Source organism: Homalodisca vitripennis, chromosome 7 (assembly GCF_021130785.1).
Source record: "Homalodisca vitripennis isolate AUS2020 chromosome 7, UT_GWSS_2.1, whole genome shotgun sequence".
Lineage (NCBI taxonomy): Eukaryota > Metazoa > Arthropoda > Insecta > Hemiptera > Cicadellidae > Homalodisca > Homalodisca vitripennis.
Window position 1 is genome coordinate 124,532,011 of NC_060213.1, and position 12,004 is coordinate 124,544,014.

The following is a 12,004-nucleotide window of genomic DNA, read 5'->3' on the forward strand; positions in this document are numbered from 1 at the left end:
GAGTAATAAGAGTGTTTAACAGTTTAATTTAATGTATATATGTCTATTTCCGATAGGCCATAGTGATCACTGTAAAACAGTTTTTCAATCCTTGGAATTACTTACATCCATGCATGTGTTCCATGCTCGTTTTTTACATGTAAAATGTGATGTAAATTGTTTTAAAGAGCATAAAAGCATTCATTAATATAAAATTGACTTAGTTGGCATAAAATGTAACTTTAGTCGCACAGCAAAGTCTTATATTTTTGTATGTCAAACTGTTTAATCGAATTACTTTATTAGCTCGTAGACTGTGCTATAATAAATTCAAGTTTACAATTACAAAGTTCTAGAATCAATGAATTTTTCATTGTGATACGACTTGAGTTGGGTAAGGGTACATGGAATTCTGATCACAAGTTTATTTTTTGACATTGTCTTATATATATGTAAGTCTTCTGACAATGAAGAAATTTAATTTGATTTAATAGTTAACTGAATAACACATATATTATATAATATATCCATTTTAATTTTAATGAAACATTAAGTGTTGAGAAAGATGAAGATAAGTAATTTGCATCAACGTAAACTAAACAATTTAAAAACATTTTGTGTCCTGATGGGATCAGTTCTTATTAAAAACAAAACTACAACTAGAAAGAGATGAAAACGCAAAGTTAAACTCCCAATATACTTATACAATATATACCGTAATATACTGTGGTGACTCACGTGCAGTATGAGGGTCTCGACGATGCGACACTGATGGCTCATGTCCGTTACCATGGTGACCATGTTGTCGTCCGCCGCTCTCACCAGGGTGGGGCCGAACACGATGGCTAGGTTCCGAGCCTCCATCTTGTTGGTGGCTGCGTGTTCCACCACCTTCTTGAGATGCAGCAACAGGTACTTGAGTGTCTCGTAGTGGTGGTCGGGCAGATCATGCACCTGTGGGCAGGTGTCAACATCAGTGCCACAGCACCTGGTTGTTACGTGGAATTCTTACTCTTATAACAAAATGAAATAACAAAGATTCAAGATTCAAGATGTCTTTATTAGTCATTAAGTAACATAATTAGTTACAATAGACTTCGTCACATTATTGGGCAGTAATACTTAAAAAATTAACAATTTTATAATTGGAGACTTATTTTAAAATTAACAGGAATGTTGCAAGATATAGGAACTTACAAAACTAATAATTGGTATAAATAGAGAGTGGTTGTATAAAATTATTTAAGAAATAAGAAAGCATTGTAGGGTAAATATATATAAAAAACGCAGACTGGACAAGAAACACAAATAACACACACAATTAAAACCCAATGAAAAATGTAACAATATAAATATTTAAAATATGTAAGTCAGGTGGTTTAAAACATAAAATCTCCAAACTATAAAATAAAGGTTTAAAAAACTTAAAACATGACTAGACAAAATTATAAACTTAAGGAACTAATATCACAGGCCAAATATTCATTCACAGAGTAAAATGCCTTTTCTTTAAGCCATTTGCTTACAACTCGTTTAACCCTTTCAGTGCCAACGTCCGACTACACGGACGTACATAAAATGTGCAAGAAGACCAGCGTCCGACTACACGGACGTGTTTTAAAATAATTCGTAAAAAATACAAAAAAATATCTAAACAATCCAAATGTTGTTATAATTGTATTTATAAAGATATAAACTAATAGAAAACATTCAGTTGAATGTATTTCCATTACATTAATGTTATAAATAAAACAAAAATCAAGTGGCTGTGAACGTCGCTAGTCTGAGTCAGCTGTCGTCTGTTGTTTACTAACCAACTACGCAGTTTCGCCGATTGCGCCGAGCTAACTTGTTTGTTTCGTTTATTGTTGTAAAATTTTTACAAAATGAAGGGTACTTTGGGATTATACCGACCACACCCAGACATGAAATCGTTATTTGACATTTTTGCTTCTACTGATTACTAGATTAGCGTAAAACAATATTTCGTCAATATAAAACAGGAATTGTCTTATCGGAAACCCCTCCCCATCCTCAGACAGAGGTCAAAGTCGAGCGGTATTGTAGATAACGTGATTGCAGAGTCGCGTCGCTTTGTTGTAGGCCTACTTCCCGTGTTTTACCTTCCAAACACAAAAAATTCAACAAAAACAAACATTACCAAACTAAAACTAAACTCTTTATTGAAAAAAAACGCTAAAAACTTGTTTTTATTCTTGATCACATTCCGCCACCCCAAAATGCGAGTGCCTCTCCGGCCCATCAGCGCGGGCTTCGACAGCACCTTCGGTGCTGCCCCGCGCTGATGTCAACGAAAGAAAAACATCCCTCGAGATAGTACCTATCAGTAAAATGTCAAATTCTAGAGGGGCTGATCAGATATAAATTGAATTGTAATGGAAAGGCAATTATGTACCGTGCAAATCATGTGATGCCGCGCGGCCTGCCGTAATCGGGAATTCTCGAGGAAGATAAGATAACAGCGACAACAATACCGATCACAATACCTGGAAATGCTTGTAAGTTTGTAATTTTTGTAATTATAGAGTTTTTTTTTCGTTCTATCATGTTTGTTTCTATAAATTTATATCTTTGTGTTCTTCATACTGGTGTGGTCGGTATAATCCCAAAGTACCAAATGAAGCTTATTGCATCACCTCTTAGTGAAAACACTGTACGGAGAGTGTTAGAAGACGATAGTAATGTTGTTGTGAGTGATAGTGAAACGGAGAGTGTTTAGCAAGATGGGTACTTTGGAATTATACCGACCACACCCCAAACATGAATCGTTATTTGACATTTTGATTCTACTGATTACTAGATTAGCTTAGAAACAATATTTCGTCAATATAAAACAGGAATTGTCTTATCGCAAAACCCCTCCCCATCCTCAGACAGGGTCAAAGTCGAGCGGTCTAGTAGATAACGTGCCGTAATCGGGATTCTCGAGAAAGATAAGCGACCTGCCGTAATTCGGGATTCTCGAGAAAGATAAGATAACAGCGACAATAATACCGATCACAATACCTGGAAATGCTTGTTGATAAATGGAATATTAGTTCTGTTACTTAATTACATCGTTTTATAAGTTCATTTGAAAAACGTTTAAGCGTTGGGGGCATATAACGGAATCTGACCCCATTAACAATTGATAATCGTTGTAAGTTTGTAATTTTGTAATTAAAGAGTTGTTTTTTCGTTCTATAATGTTTATTTCTTAAAATTTTTATTTTTGTGTTCTTCATACTAGTGTGGACGGTATAATCCCAAAGTACCGCAAGATGTGCGAAAAATCCGAATACGCGTTATTTTTTAAAAACAATGATAAAACCTTTTTTTTTTGAAGATAGATGTAAAACTTTTTTGTGTATGTGTTCAAAAGTATCTGGAGGTTCAAATACATACTCAATTTAGTGAACAAGGATTTTTTTTACTGGCCTTATATATTTACACCAAACTGAAAAAATTCATCATAAAATTGTATGTAAGTAAAAGTTTTTCTAGTTTTATTATTTTTAATGCACGTTGTAGTAAATTTATTTTCCAGTATTAATTTAAAGCACATTGTTTAGAGCAAAACAAAACAAAAAGTAACAATTTTCATAAATAAATAACAAAACTGTGACAGTTTTTGCAAACTGCTGAAAAATTGGCAATAATAGCCTGGCTCTTCTTCTACGCGCACTAGGGAGAATGTCCTGGCACTGAAAGGGTTAAACCTATTTATATTTACAATCCATCCTCCTTTTGGTAATTTATTAAATAGTTTTATTTTCATATAGATATGACTACATTTTGTTTTTTCAAGCCTGGTCCTTGGCAGCTCTAACATGTACTTTTTTCTAGTTTTATAAGTATGTATGGTTTCTCTAACAGTATAACTTTGCAGATTTGCTTTTACATCCAGTAAACAATAATATATATACAAACAGGGCAATGTCATGATATTTAAATCCCTAAAAGCTTGCAGGCAAGATTCCCTTTCATTAAGATTTTTTATAATTCTTATTGCTTTTTTTTGCCAGACAAACACTTTATTTGAATGGCAACTATTTCCCCATAAAGAAATTCCATAGACTAAGTGGGAGTGGAAAAAGGCATAGTAGGAGGTTATTAGCATTTCTTCGGTGATGCAGAGTTTCAATTTGCGCAATAGGAAAATTACTCTCGCCAATTTAGTACAAAGATTTTCTATATGACTTTCCCAGCTTAGTCTACTGTCTAAAAAGATTCCTAATAGTTTAACAGGCTTAAAACATTTGTAAATTACATGGTCCATTGAAAAAATTATATATTTTCTGTTTTGCTATTGTTTACAACAAGCCTGTTAGCCTGAAACCACTCAGTTGCTACCTTCATTGCATTTTCTTGTATTTTTATTAAACCATTAAGTGTACTATGGTGATTTAGAAGAGTAGTATCATCAGCAAACAAAACTGACATACAGGGTAAATTGAAAGGAAAATCATTAACTGCAACGATAAATAAAAAAGGACCTAAAACTGAGCCTTGTGGCACACCAATTTGAATTGTTTTTATGAGAGACGAAGTAGAACCCTGAACAACCATTTGTTTTCTATTTTTCAAATAAGATACCAACAAATTCAACTCACTACCTTGCACACCATAGCAATAAAGTTTACTTATAAGTAACTCATGAGGTATGCTGTCGAAGGCTTTAGACAAATCAATTAAGGTTGCAGATGATGTTTGTTTTATACTCAAAATTATGAATAACATTACCAACTAGAGTTTCTACAGCTTTTGTAGTATTCAGTCCTGGTAAAAACCCAAACTGCTCTTTACATAAGAGACCATTTAGCATGAAGAAGTTTTGTAATTGGTTTTTGATACAATATTCAAATATTTTGCTAAAAAATAGGTATTAAAGATATGGGACGATAACTGGAAGGGTTTGTTTTATCACCCTTCTTATAGATAGGAACTACTTTTGCTATTTTTAAACATTGAGGAAATGTGCCTTCAATTAACATTCCATTAAATAGATAAGTTAGTGGTTCAGCTATGACACTGATAATCTGTTTAGTAATCTTATTTGAAAAACCATAGTAATCTTCACTACCCGATAGATTTAATTCAGAAGCACACTTTAGGACATCTTCAACAACAATTACTTTCCAATATAACGTATTTCTTGGAGTACAACTATTTACATAATTATTTACTAGGCTAAGAGCTACACTAAAATCATCAGGTACTTGAGTTTTATTCATATCTAGTGCTACATTTCTAGTGCTACAAACTCTTCTTAGCATTCACAACTTTGAGTAGAAATTTTCTTATTGTGTTCAAAGAGTGTTAACCAGTTTAAAGTTTAAATAAAAAAGTTTAGAGTTTCCAAATTAAGCATAAACGATGAAAATAGTATTTTAAGGCTGTATGCTGCACAGCATTTACTTTTACATCATAATTATATGTTTAGATAACGTTTAAAACTGTGTAAATGAAAGTAACAATACGTTTAGATATACCCATCTAACTAACCCTTTTAGACGGAAACCCAGCAGGGATCACTTCTGCCTGGTTTATATCTTCCAGTTGAACCTACCACTAGACACAGCAAAAACCGATGTGTCACTTAAATCTGGGCCACCTTATGGATGTCCAGGAGCGGCACATCACTAACCGCAAATGTTGAGATTCTGGGGTGCAAGGGTAGTTTGATAGGTCTAGTCTACTGCGGGAGATGACTGTTGGAGTTTGTTCCCTAAGTATCAGAGGTTCTTGCTAGCCTCAACAAGAATATTTTTTTCTTTTTTATTGTATTTGTTATTAGTTCTATATTTTTGCATGTACACGTTCTAACTATTGTTCTTCCAATTCTTTGTTTGAAGTTTATTTTTTACGAAGGAAGAATTGTAAGGAAACAGGACTTTTTTGGACATTTGGCATATTTCAGTGGAACAAAAAATCAGTAACACTACGTTTTGAGATCTTCACTTCTTCCAGTCTTGAGTACTTTATCTATTGCATTGATTTTTGTTGTTACATTTTATTAATTAACTTATCTTGCTTATTTTCCAAGATTTTTTTAGACCACAACAAAAACCTTTTTAAACAATTTAATTATACTGTTTTAAAACAACTGAATGAATAAATTACTTCACTGATAACGTGAAATTAAAAATTAAAACTATTTGGTAAAAATCAAAAATAATTTGACTTACTTTAAGAATATAAATAACTCATAAAATACATATTTTTGAACAGTCAGGAGAAGTGTTGATTTCATGTGAAGAATTCTGTGAGTTATACATTTAAAAACCTATTGCACTTGTGTTTCTTGAACACGAGTTCCGTGATTTACCACACACAATGAAAACACCCAAAGTCGTACGCTTGCTACATACCAGTCTGCGTATGGTGGCCATGCGCAGGTGGGGGTCTGCTATCTTGTCTGCTCGGATGAAGCTCGGGTAGAGCTCGGTGGTGGTGAGCAGACAGTCGGGTAGTCGCCGGAAGAAGCTCTTAAGCAGCGACGAGATTACGTTAACGTCGGTCCAACGCTGATCCTGAGCCAGTATCCCAGGTTCCAGGCCTCGGTTGACTGCCTCGGTCAGTGACGACACGGCAGCTGTGTTACCTGGTACCCTGTCCAAAACTTACAGTTAGTATCTCTGTTAACACTCATTTCCAACCTGATCTTAAATCAACTAATTTTGTTTTTAAAATACTATATACTCTATAATTATTTTGATAAATAAGTCAATAAAAATAGTGGCATAAAAAAGAAAAAAAAGCATACTCAGAGTAAACCTCCTCTAAATTTAACTGTTAGCATGCCTTATTATTCTTTTTTAGTCAAAAATTTAAAATTTGTAACATAAATGTAAAGACAATAGATTCTCAAATCTTAAATGCTTCTAGCTTAGTAATTACATATTTGTGTACATATTATTTCAAGTATATCGAAGAGTTTCTTAAACCTTACAGCGGTAACTTTCCAAACACCCAACAGGGCTTCAAAAAGTGAGGTTTTTTGTTTGTTAAATATTTTTTATCATTATATTGTGTTTGTTCAGAAATTATGACATGTTGTGAGAAAAATTTCTTTTAAACTTTAAACTTTTTGATATGAAACAAACATTTTTAAAATACCCCAAATTTTTATAGTAACCAATAGGTAGCTTCCTAAATGCTTTCTTCGATCCATTTTGTAAGCCTTGTCCTCAAACATAAAGATATTATTCACGGAGATGTAATAACAATCAATAAACATATTGCAGGTAGCTGTGAAACAGATGAACTGCCAGTGAGGTAGGTCGTCCATTCAGTAGCTCTACGCATTAATCACAAAACATGTTTCAGACACCTATTGGATGTGATTTGGACTATAAAAATTTACTTCTAAAACTCCCTGAGGAATGGCATGATAGTTCACTAACAAAAAGTATACTGCAACATATATATTCACACTGCTTTAAAATAAACACAAAGATGCAACAGTGACTGTTACAAAAGGTTACAGTTTTGTAACTGTAAAAATTACCTGTAAATGCCAATGATCTCCAGGCCTCTTGCTTCTACGATGCCGGTGCACATCTCCACTAACAGAGGCACAAACTCGTTGATTGCAGACTGAAACATCACGACGTACAATTACTAAGTTTTAATTCACACAAGTCTACGTTTTTTTTGTACTCATAAAAACACATCATTAAAGGGACTAACACAATTTTGGTAAGACTAAAGTTATCAAAAATTTGGAAGAGTCTCTTCTGAAGAATGTAAAATCATCAAGGAATAAATCTAGAAACTGACCGGAGGGCATTCCTCTAATGGTACACCCGATGGTGGTTGGCCCCCTCATGATGGGGGGTGATTCTGGTATGAATAAAGTTGTACATTTTTAAAGTCTCTTCTGAAGAATGTAAAATAGTCAAGGAATAAATCTAGAAACTGACCGGTGGGCACTCCTCTAATGGTACACACCGATGGTGGCCCCCTCAGGATGGGGGGTGGTGGCTGTAGGAGAGACAGGAGAGCCGCTATGCTGTATCCTCCTGAGCTGTTTGGCCACTCGACCCTTCCATGTCTTGCTTTTGGGTGACGGCACACCCTCCACCACTGTAACAGTAAATATCAGACCCATATCACTTCTCCTCCATTTCAGAAAAAAAAAACTGAAAAAACTTTAACTCATGGATGTTACTCTGGAATTCAAATTAATTTTTAAGATGATAGTGGTTTTACCACTTCTTCTATCTTCAATATTTAGGATAAATTTATATATTTTTTCAACTCGTGATTTGTTTCATGTTTTGACTTGTCGAATCTCTGCACACTTTCAGTATACACAAAAGCCTGGATTCATGAGCTAGAATAAACTTACAAATATTCAAAATGGTAATTAACATCCTTACACTCAAGATAACTAAGGCATTGACAATATAAATTCTATTTTGTTCTGTATAGGAGTGTTATACTTACTTCAAACTTTTATGGCTCAGTCAAAAACAGAGAGTGAACAGAATCTGTCCAAGCATACTTATTCAAGTGAAGACGATTATTTGTGCTAGGAATCTATCTATTTCCTATGACTTTGCACTGGATATTTTTATTCATGCACAAGAAACAAGTATCAAATAGTTTCCATCTAAATTTTCGACAAAACACAAATTTAGAAAGTGTATTGTAATAAATTAAGAGTATTTGCCAAAAATATAAACTTTGTATTATCAAGGAAGTAAATTTAGAGAAATTTTATTTAACCCTTTAAGCGTCATGAAAAATTACACCTGATCTTTGATAAAGTTACAATTTTTTTAAATTTCCAATGTGTAAAGTTAAATTTTTTTTTCGTTTCTGTATGTCAAAATAGAGTTATTTAACGGCGAATAAAATTTGTTTAGCCCTTTTTGGATTTCCTAGGCTAATTTTTAACTTTTGAAAATATCGTAGAGTAGCAGTGTAGTTGTCACTAATATTTTTTTATTTATTTCAATTTGCATGGGAATGAAACACAGTTTTTATAGATAAACATATACTATATTACAAACCAATAAAATTAGAAAAATACAAAAGTAGACAAAGAATGTTTATTTGGTGGCGGGCTGTCACAACTGACATTCCGCGCGACTCCCGCAAGCCACTGTTATCGCGCGTGGACTTTGAACCTTCTTATAGCTCGGCAACCTGTAGGACAGCCTTGCGGGGCTTGAATTATGTTTCTTTGCTTTCTGATAACATCCTTATGACCGTAGTAAAATATGAAAAAGTTTGGGGTTGACAAGTAATTGCTCAAAATTACCGAATCTTTCAAATTCCTAATCGTCTGGATTCGCCATTCACACGAATAATGGTAAAAAAGACTAAAGAAATACTGGAAACTGCTGTATATAATATGAATAATTTACTTTAAAAAGAATAGGACACAACAGAAAATTAGCGATAACCGAAATACATATGCGCGCGTACCGGACGCTTCCCACTAACTGGCTAGATGCCTTTGACGGGAGCTCCCGTCAATGACTTTGTGAAAGGCGCAGGGCCACGCCCGCTAGACAGTGTTTGGGCCAATTAGAAGCAACTGCCACTCCCATTGTAACAGAATTCGAGGCGGGGCAACCCGTCTGTATGTCGCATGACTACTAGAACCATCTAGCAGCGAAATATTCAACTAACATAGCAGTAAGAAAAATAAAGAATGCAAAAACGCGGATCCACGGCAATAACGTTTTGAGCTTGTAGTGGCCCTCCGCGGATCCGCGTCAATGACGCTGGAAAGGTTAAAATTGGATGAAAAATGGGAATCATTACAAAAGGGTTTTATGGTGTAGAAATCTAGAACCTGAAACCAACCAAAATTAGGTAGGTAGTTTAATTTTTTGCATATATATGAGGTACTGGAATCATCATTTTCTTATTTCCTAAGATACCCCCTTCCTATTTCACCAAATTAAAATGAATAGCAAAAGAGAATAATACACCATAACTAACCTTGCTGACTGGGCTTGCGAGTTTTATTCACAGGCGACTGGCCAGTGGGTGATCTGTTCCGCAGACTCGTCAGTTTACGCAGACCTTTCTGCGCAGAGGCCGGAGATAGACTGGTACCACTCAGATTCTGTTGTTCAAAGCAACGCAATTCATTTAGCACCTAGATATTTATAGAGTATATTTTGCCATATAATCGGCAATAAGCTAGTAATTGAGATTCCGCAAGTTTATTTCAATATTTATTTATTTTTAGACAGAATGCTGTATAAGCTGGAAACTTGTACCTGACTGTTGTTATTGTTGGCCTGCTCTTCTAGAGCCTCGATCCACCGAGCCATCTGTCCTGCATCGGCGGCTTGTAGCAGCAGTTTCGGATCCTGCTAATGTGTTGACCCGCAGCACGTGTTTCCGTTTGGTGTAGTTCTCTGCAGGACCCACCAGGGCACAGCGGACATCCACCTGCTCTCCCTCCGCTCCCACAGGTGTCTGCAACACCAGCGTCTCGCGGTAAGCTTACTTATTACAAACAATAGTGTCCAGAAGTAATCACAGAAAACGTTGGGAATACGATAAGGAAATGCTAGTGTTGATGTTTATTAAAAAGCGTAGACCTTTTTCCGCATTGTTAACTACTGTTGCTTTGTATGAATAGGGAGATCTTCTATGGATCTCCCATAGAACATTATGGATCATTATGGATTATGGATCCGACATTTATCAAAACGTTGATGCTACTTCAGTCTTTTATTTACCTGTACATTGAGCGTTATCTCTAATTCAGTGCTGTAGATTTTGTTTGTCCAAAATACATCATATTTGACCTCAAAAATATATAACATACAATACGTGTCATTAATATTGTAAATAAATGAGAAAAAATAGTGACAAATTCTATTGAAGCCAACATAGAAGAAATAGGTACAGTTATGAAAAATTGGATACAAACCCAAATTGAAGATTTTCTATGTATTTGTATTTATTCGTTCTAAACAATGTTAATCTAAACATGCAAACAGTTAATATATATTTGATTTTCATCAATAAAATTACAACTTTAACCCTAGAACTGGCGTGGAAATCCAGTTGACTTGATTAGCAACAGTGGGTACCTGCAAATTCATGACATCAAATCAGGATGGCTGGTTCATTTATACCACAATAACACCCAAGATGTAATATGCAAAAAATTCGTATTCATGGTAGGAAAAAATGCGTACTAAAATTACAACATTGCCAGTTCCAGCGTTAATATTGTTACCAATTCAAAATCAAACACTATTCACATACTACTGCACTTCTCTATTGATTGTATACCATTGTGGTATGTTACAATGAGCAACTCGGTCATTTTGATAGATTTTCATGTATTTCTAAGAGTACAGGAAAACGCAGATACTGCCGAAGTAACATACCCAGGAGCCGTAACTACCCCAACGACGCAGTCGAGGGCGACGATAGTGGAAGAACATCGGTAGACAGGAGTTGCGCGCGGACGGCGAGCCGCGTACACATTGGCCAGATCATTTTCACTTACCGCACCGGACAACATATCACACACTTATGTCAACACGCACACACACAATCGTAGGACTTGCACTGCTCAACGCTAGTCACATCGTATTCACTGTTCATAAAATTCATTCACTGTGTATAGAAGACTGCTCTGTAAATAAACACCACTGTGATATTTCTAGTTCAGCCAGATTTAAGAATTCGGTTTGCTTTGAAAGTGCATTTTGAAAATATGCTTTACATTTAAGCTCCGACCAGCTCTAGAACTGGAAATGGTGAACCTCTATAATGGTAAACCATTTTGGCGTCTTTGCAAAATATATTTTTTAAAAACTCATAAAAAATAAAGTTTTTAAACTTACCCTAGCATATTGCTATTTTATTCATAAATAAATTCTGTCTCAAATTATATCATAATTATAATTTTTTGTAACTGTTTTAGGTACACTTCTTGTGTGTCGAACAAAAAAGTATGTTTGTCATTGAACTACAACTCAAAGTTTAGCTCCTAGAAAAAAGTACTAAAATTTATATTTAGAACAATTACAAATAA

The 12,004-nt window shown here is 34.7% G+C and overlaps 1 protein-coding gene across 1 annotated transcript in view; it reads right to left on the bottom strand.

Annotated features, from left to right (window-relative positions):
* The window catches only part of LOC124366875 (rho GTPase-activating protein 23-like), a 36,373-nt gene extending 24,951 nt beyond the window's left edge, over nt 1-11,422 (bottom strand). Inside the window, 9 exon segments of the mRNA XM_046823475.1 lie at nt 718-933; nt 6,351-6,591; nt 7,490-7,578; nt 7,905-7,928; nt 7,931-8,067; nt 9,940-10,066; nt 10,224-10,307; nt 10,309-10,425; nt 11,352-11,422. Of these exon segments, the coding sequence (XP_046679431.1) occupies nt 718-933; nt 6,351-6,591; nt 7,490-7,578; nt 7,905-7,928; nt 7,931-8,067; nt 9,940-10,066; nt 10,224-10,307; nt 10,309-10,425; nt 11,352-11,408 (1,092 nt within the window). The 5' untranslated portion in view covers nt 11,409-11,422.
* Between the last annotated feature and the right edge of the window lie 582 nt (nt 11,423-12,004).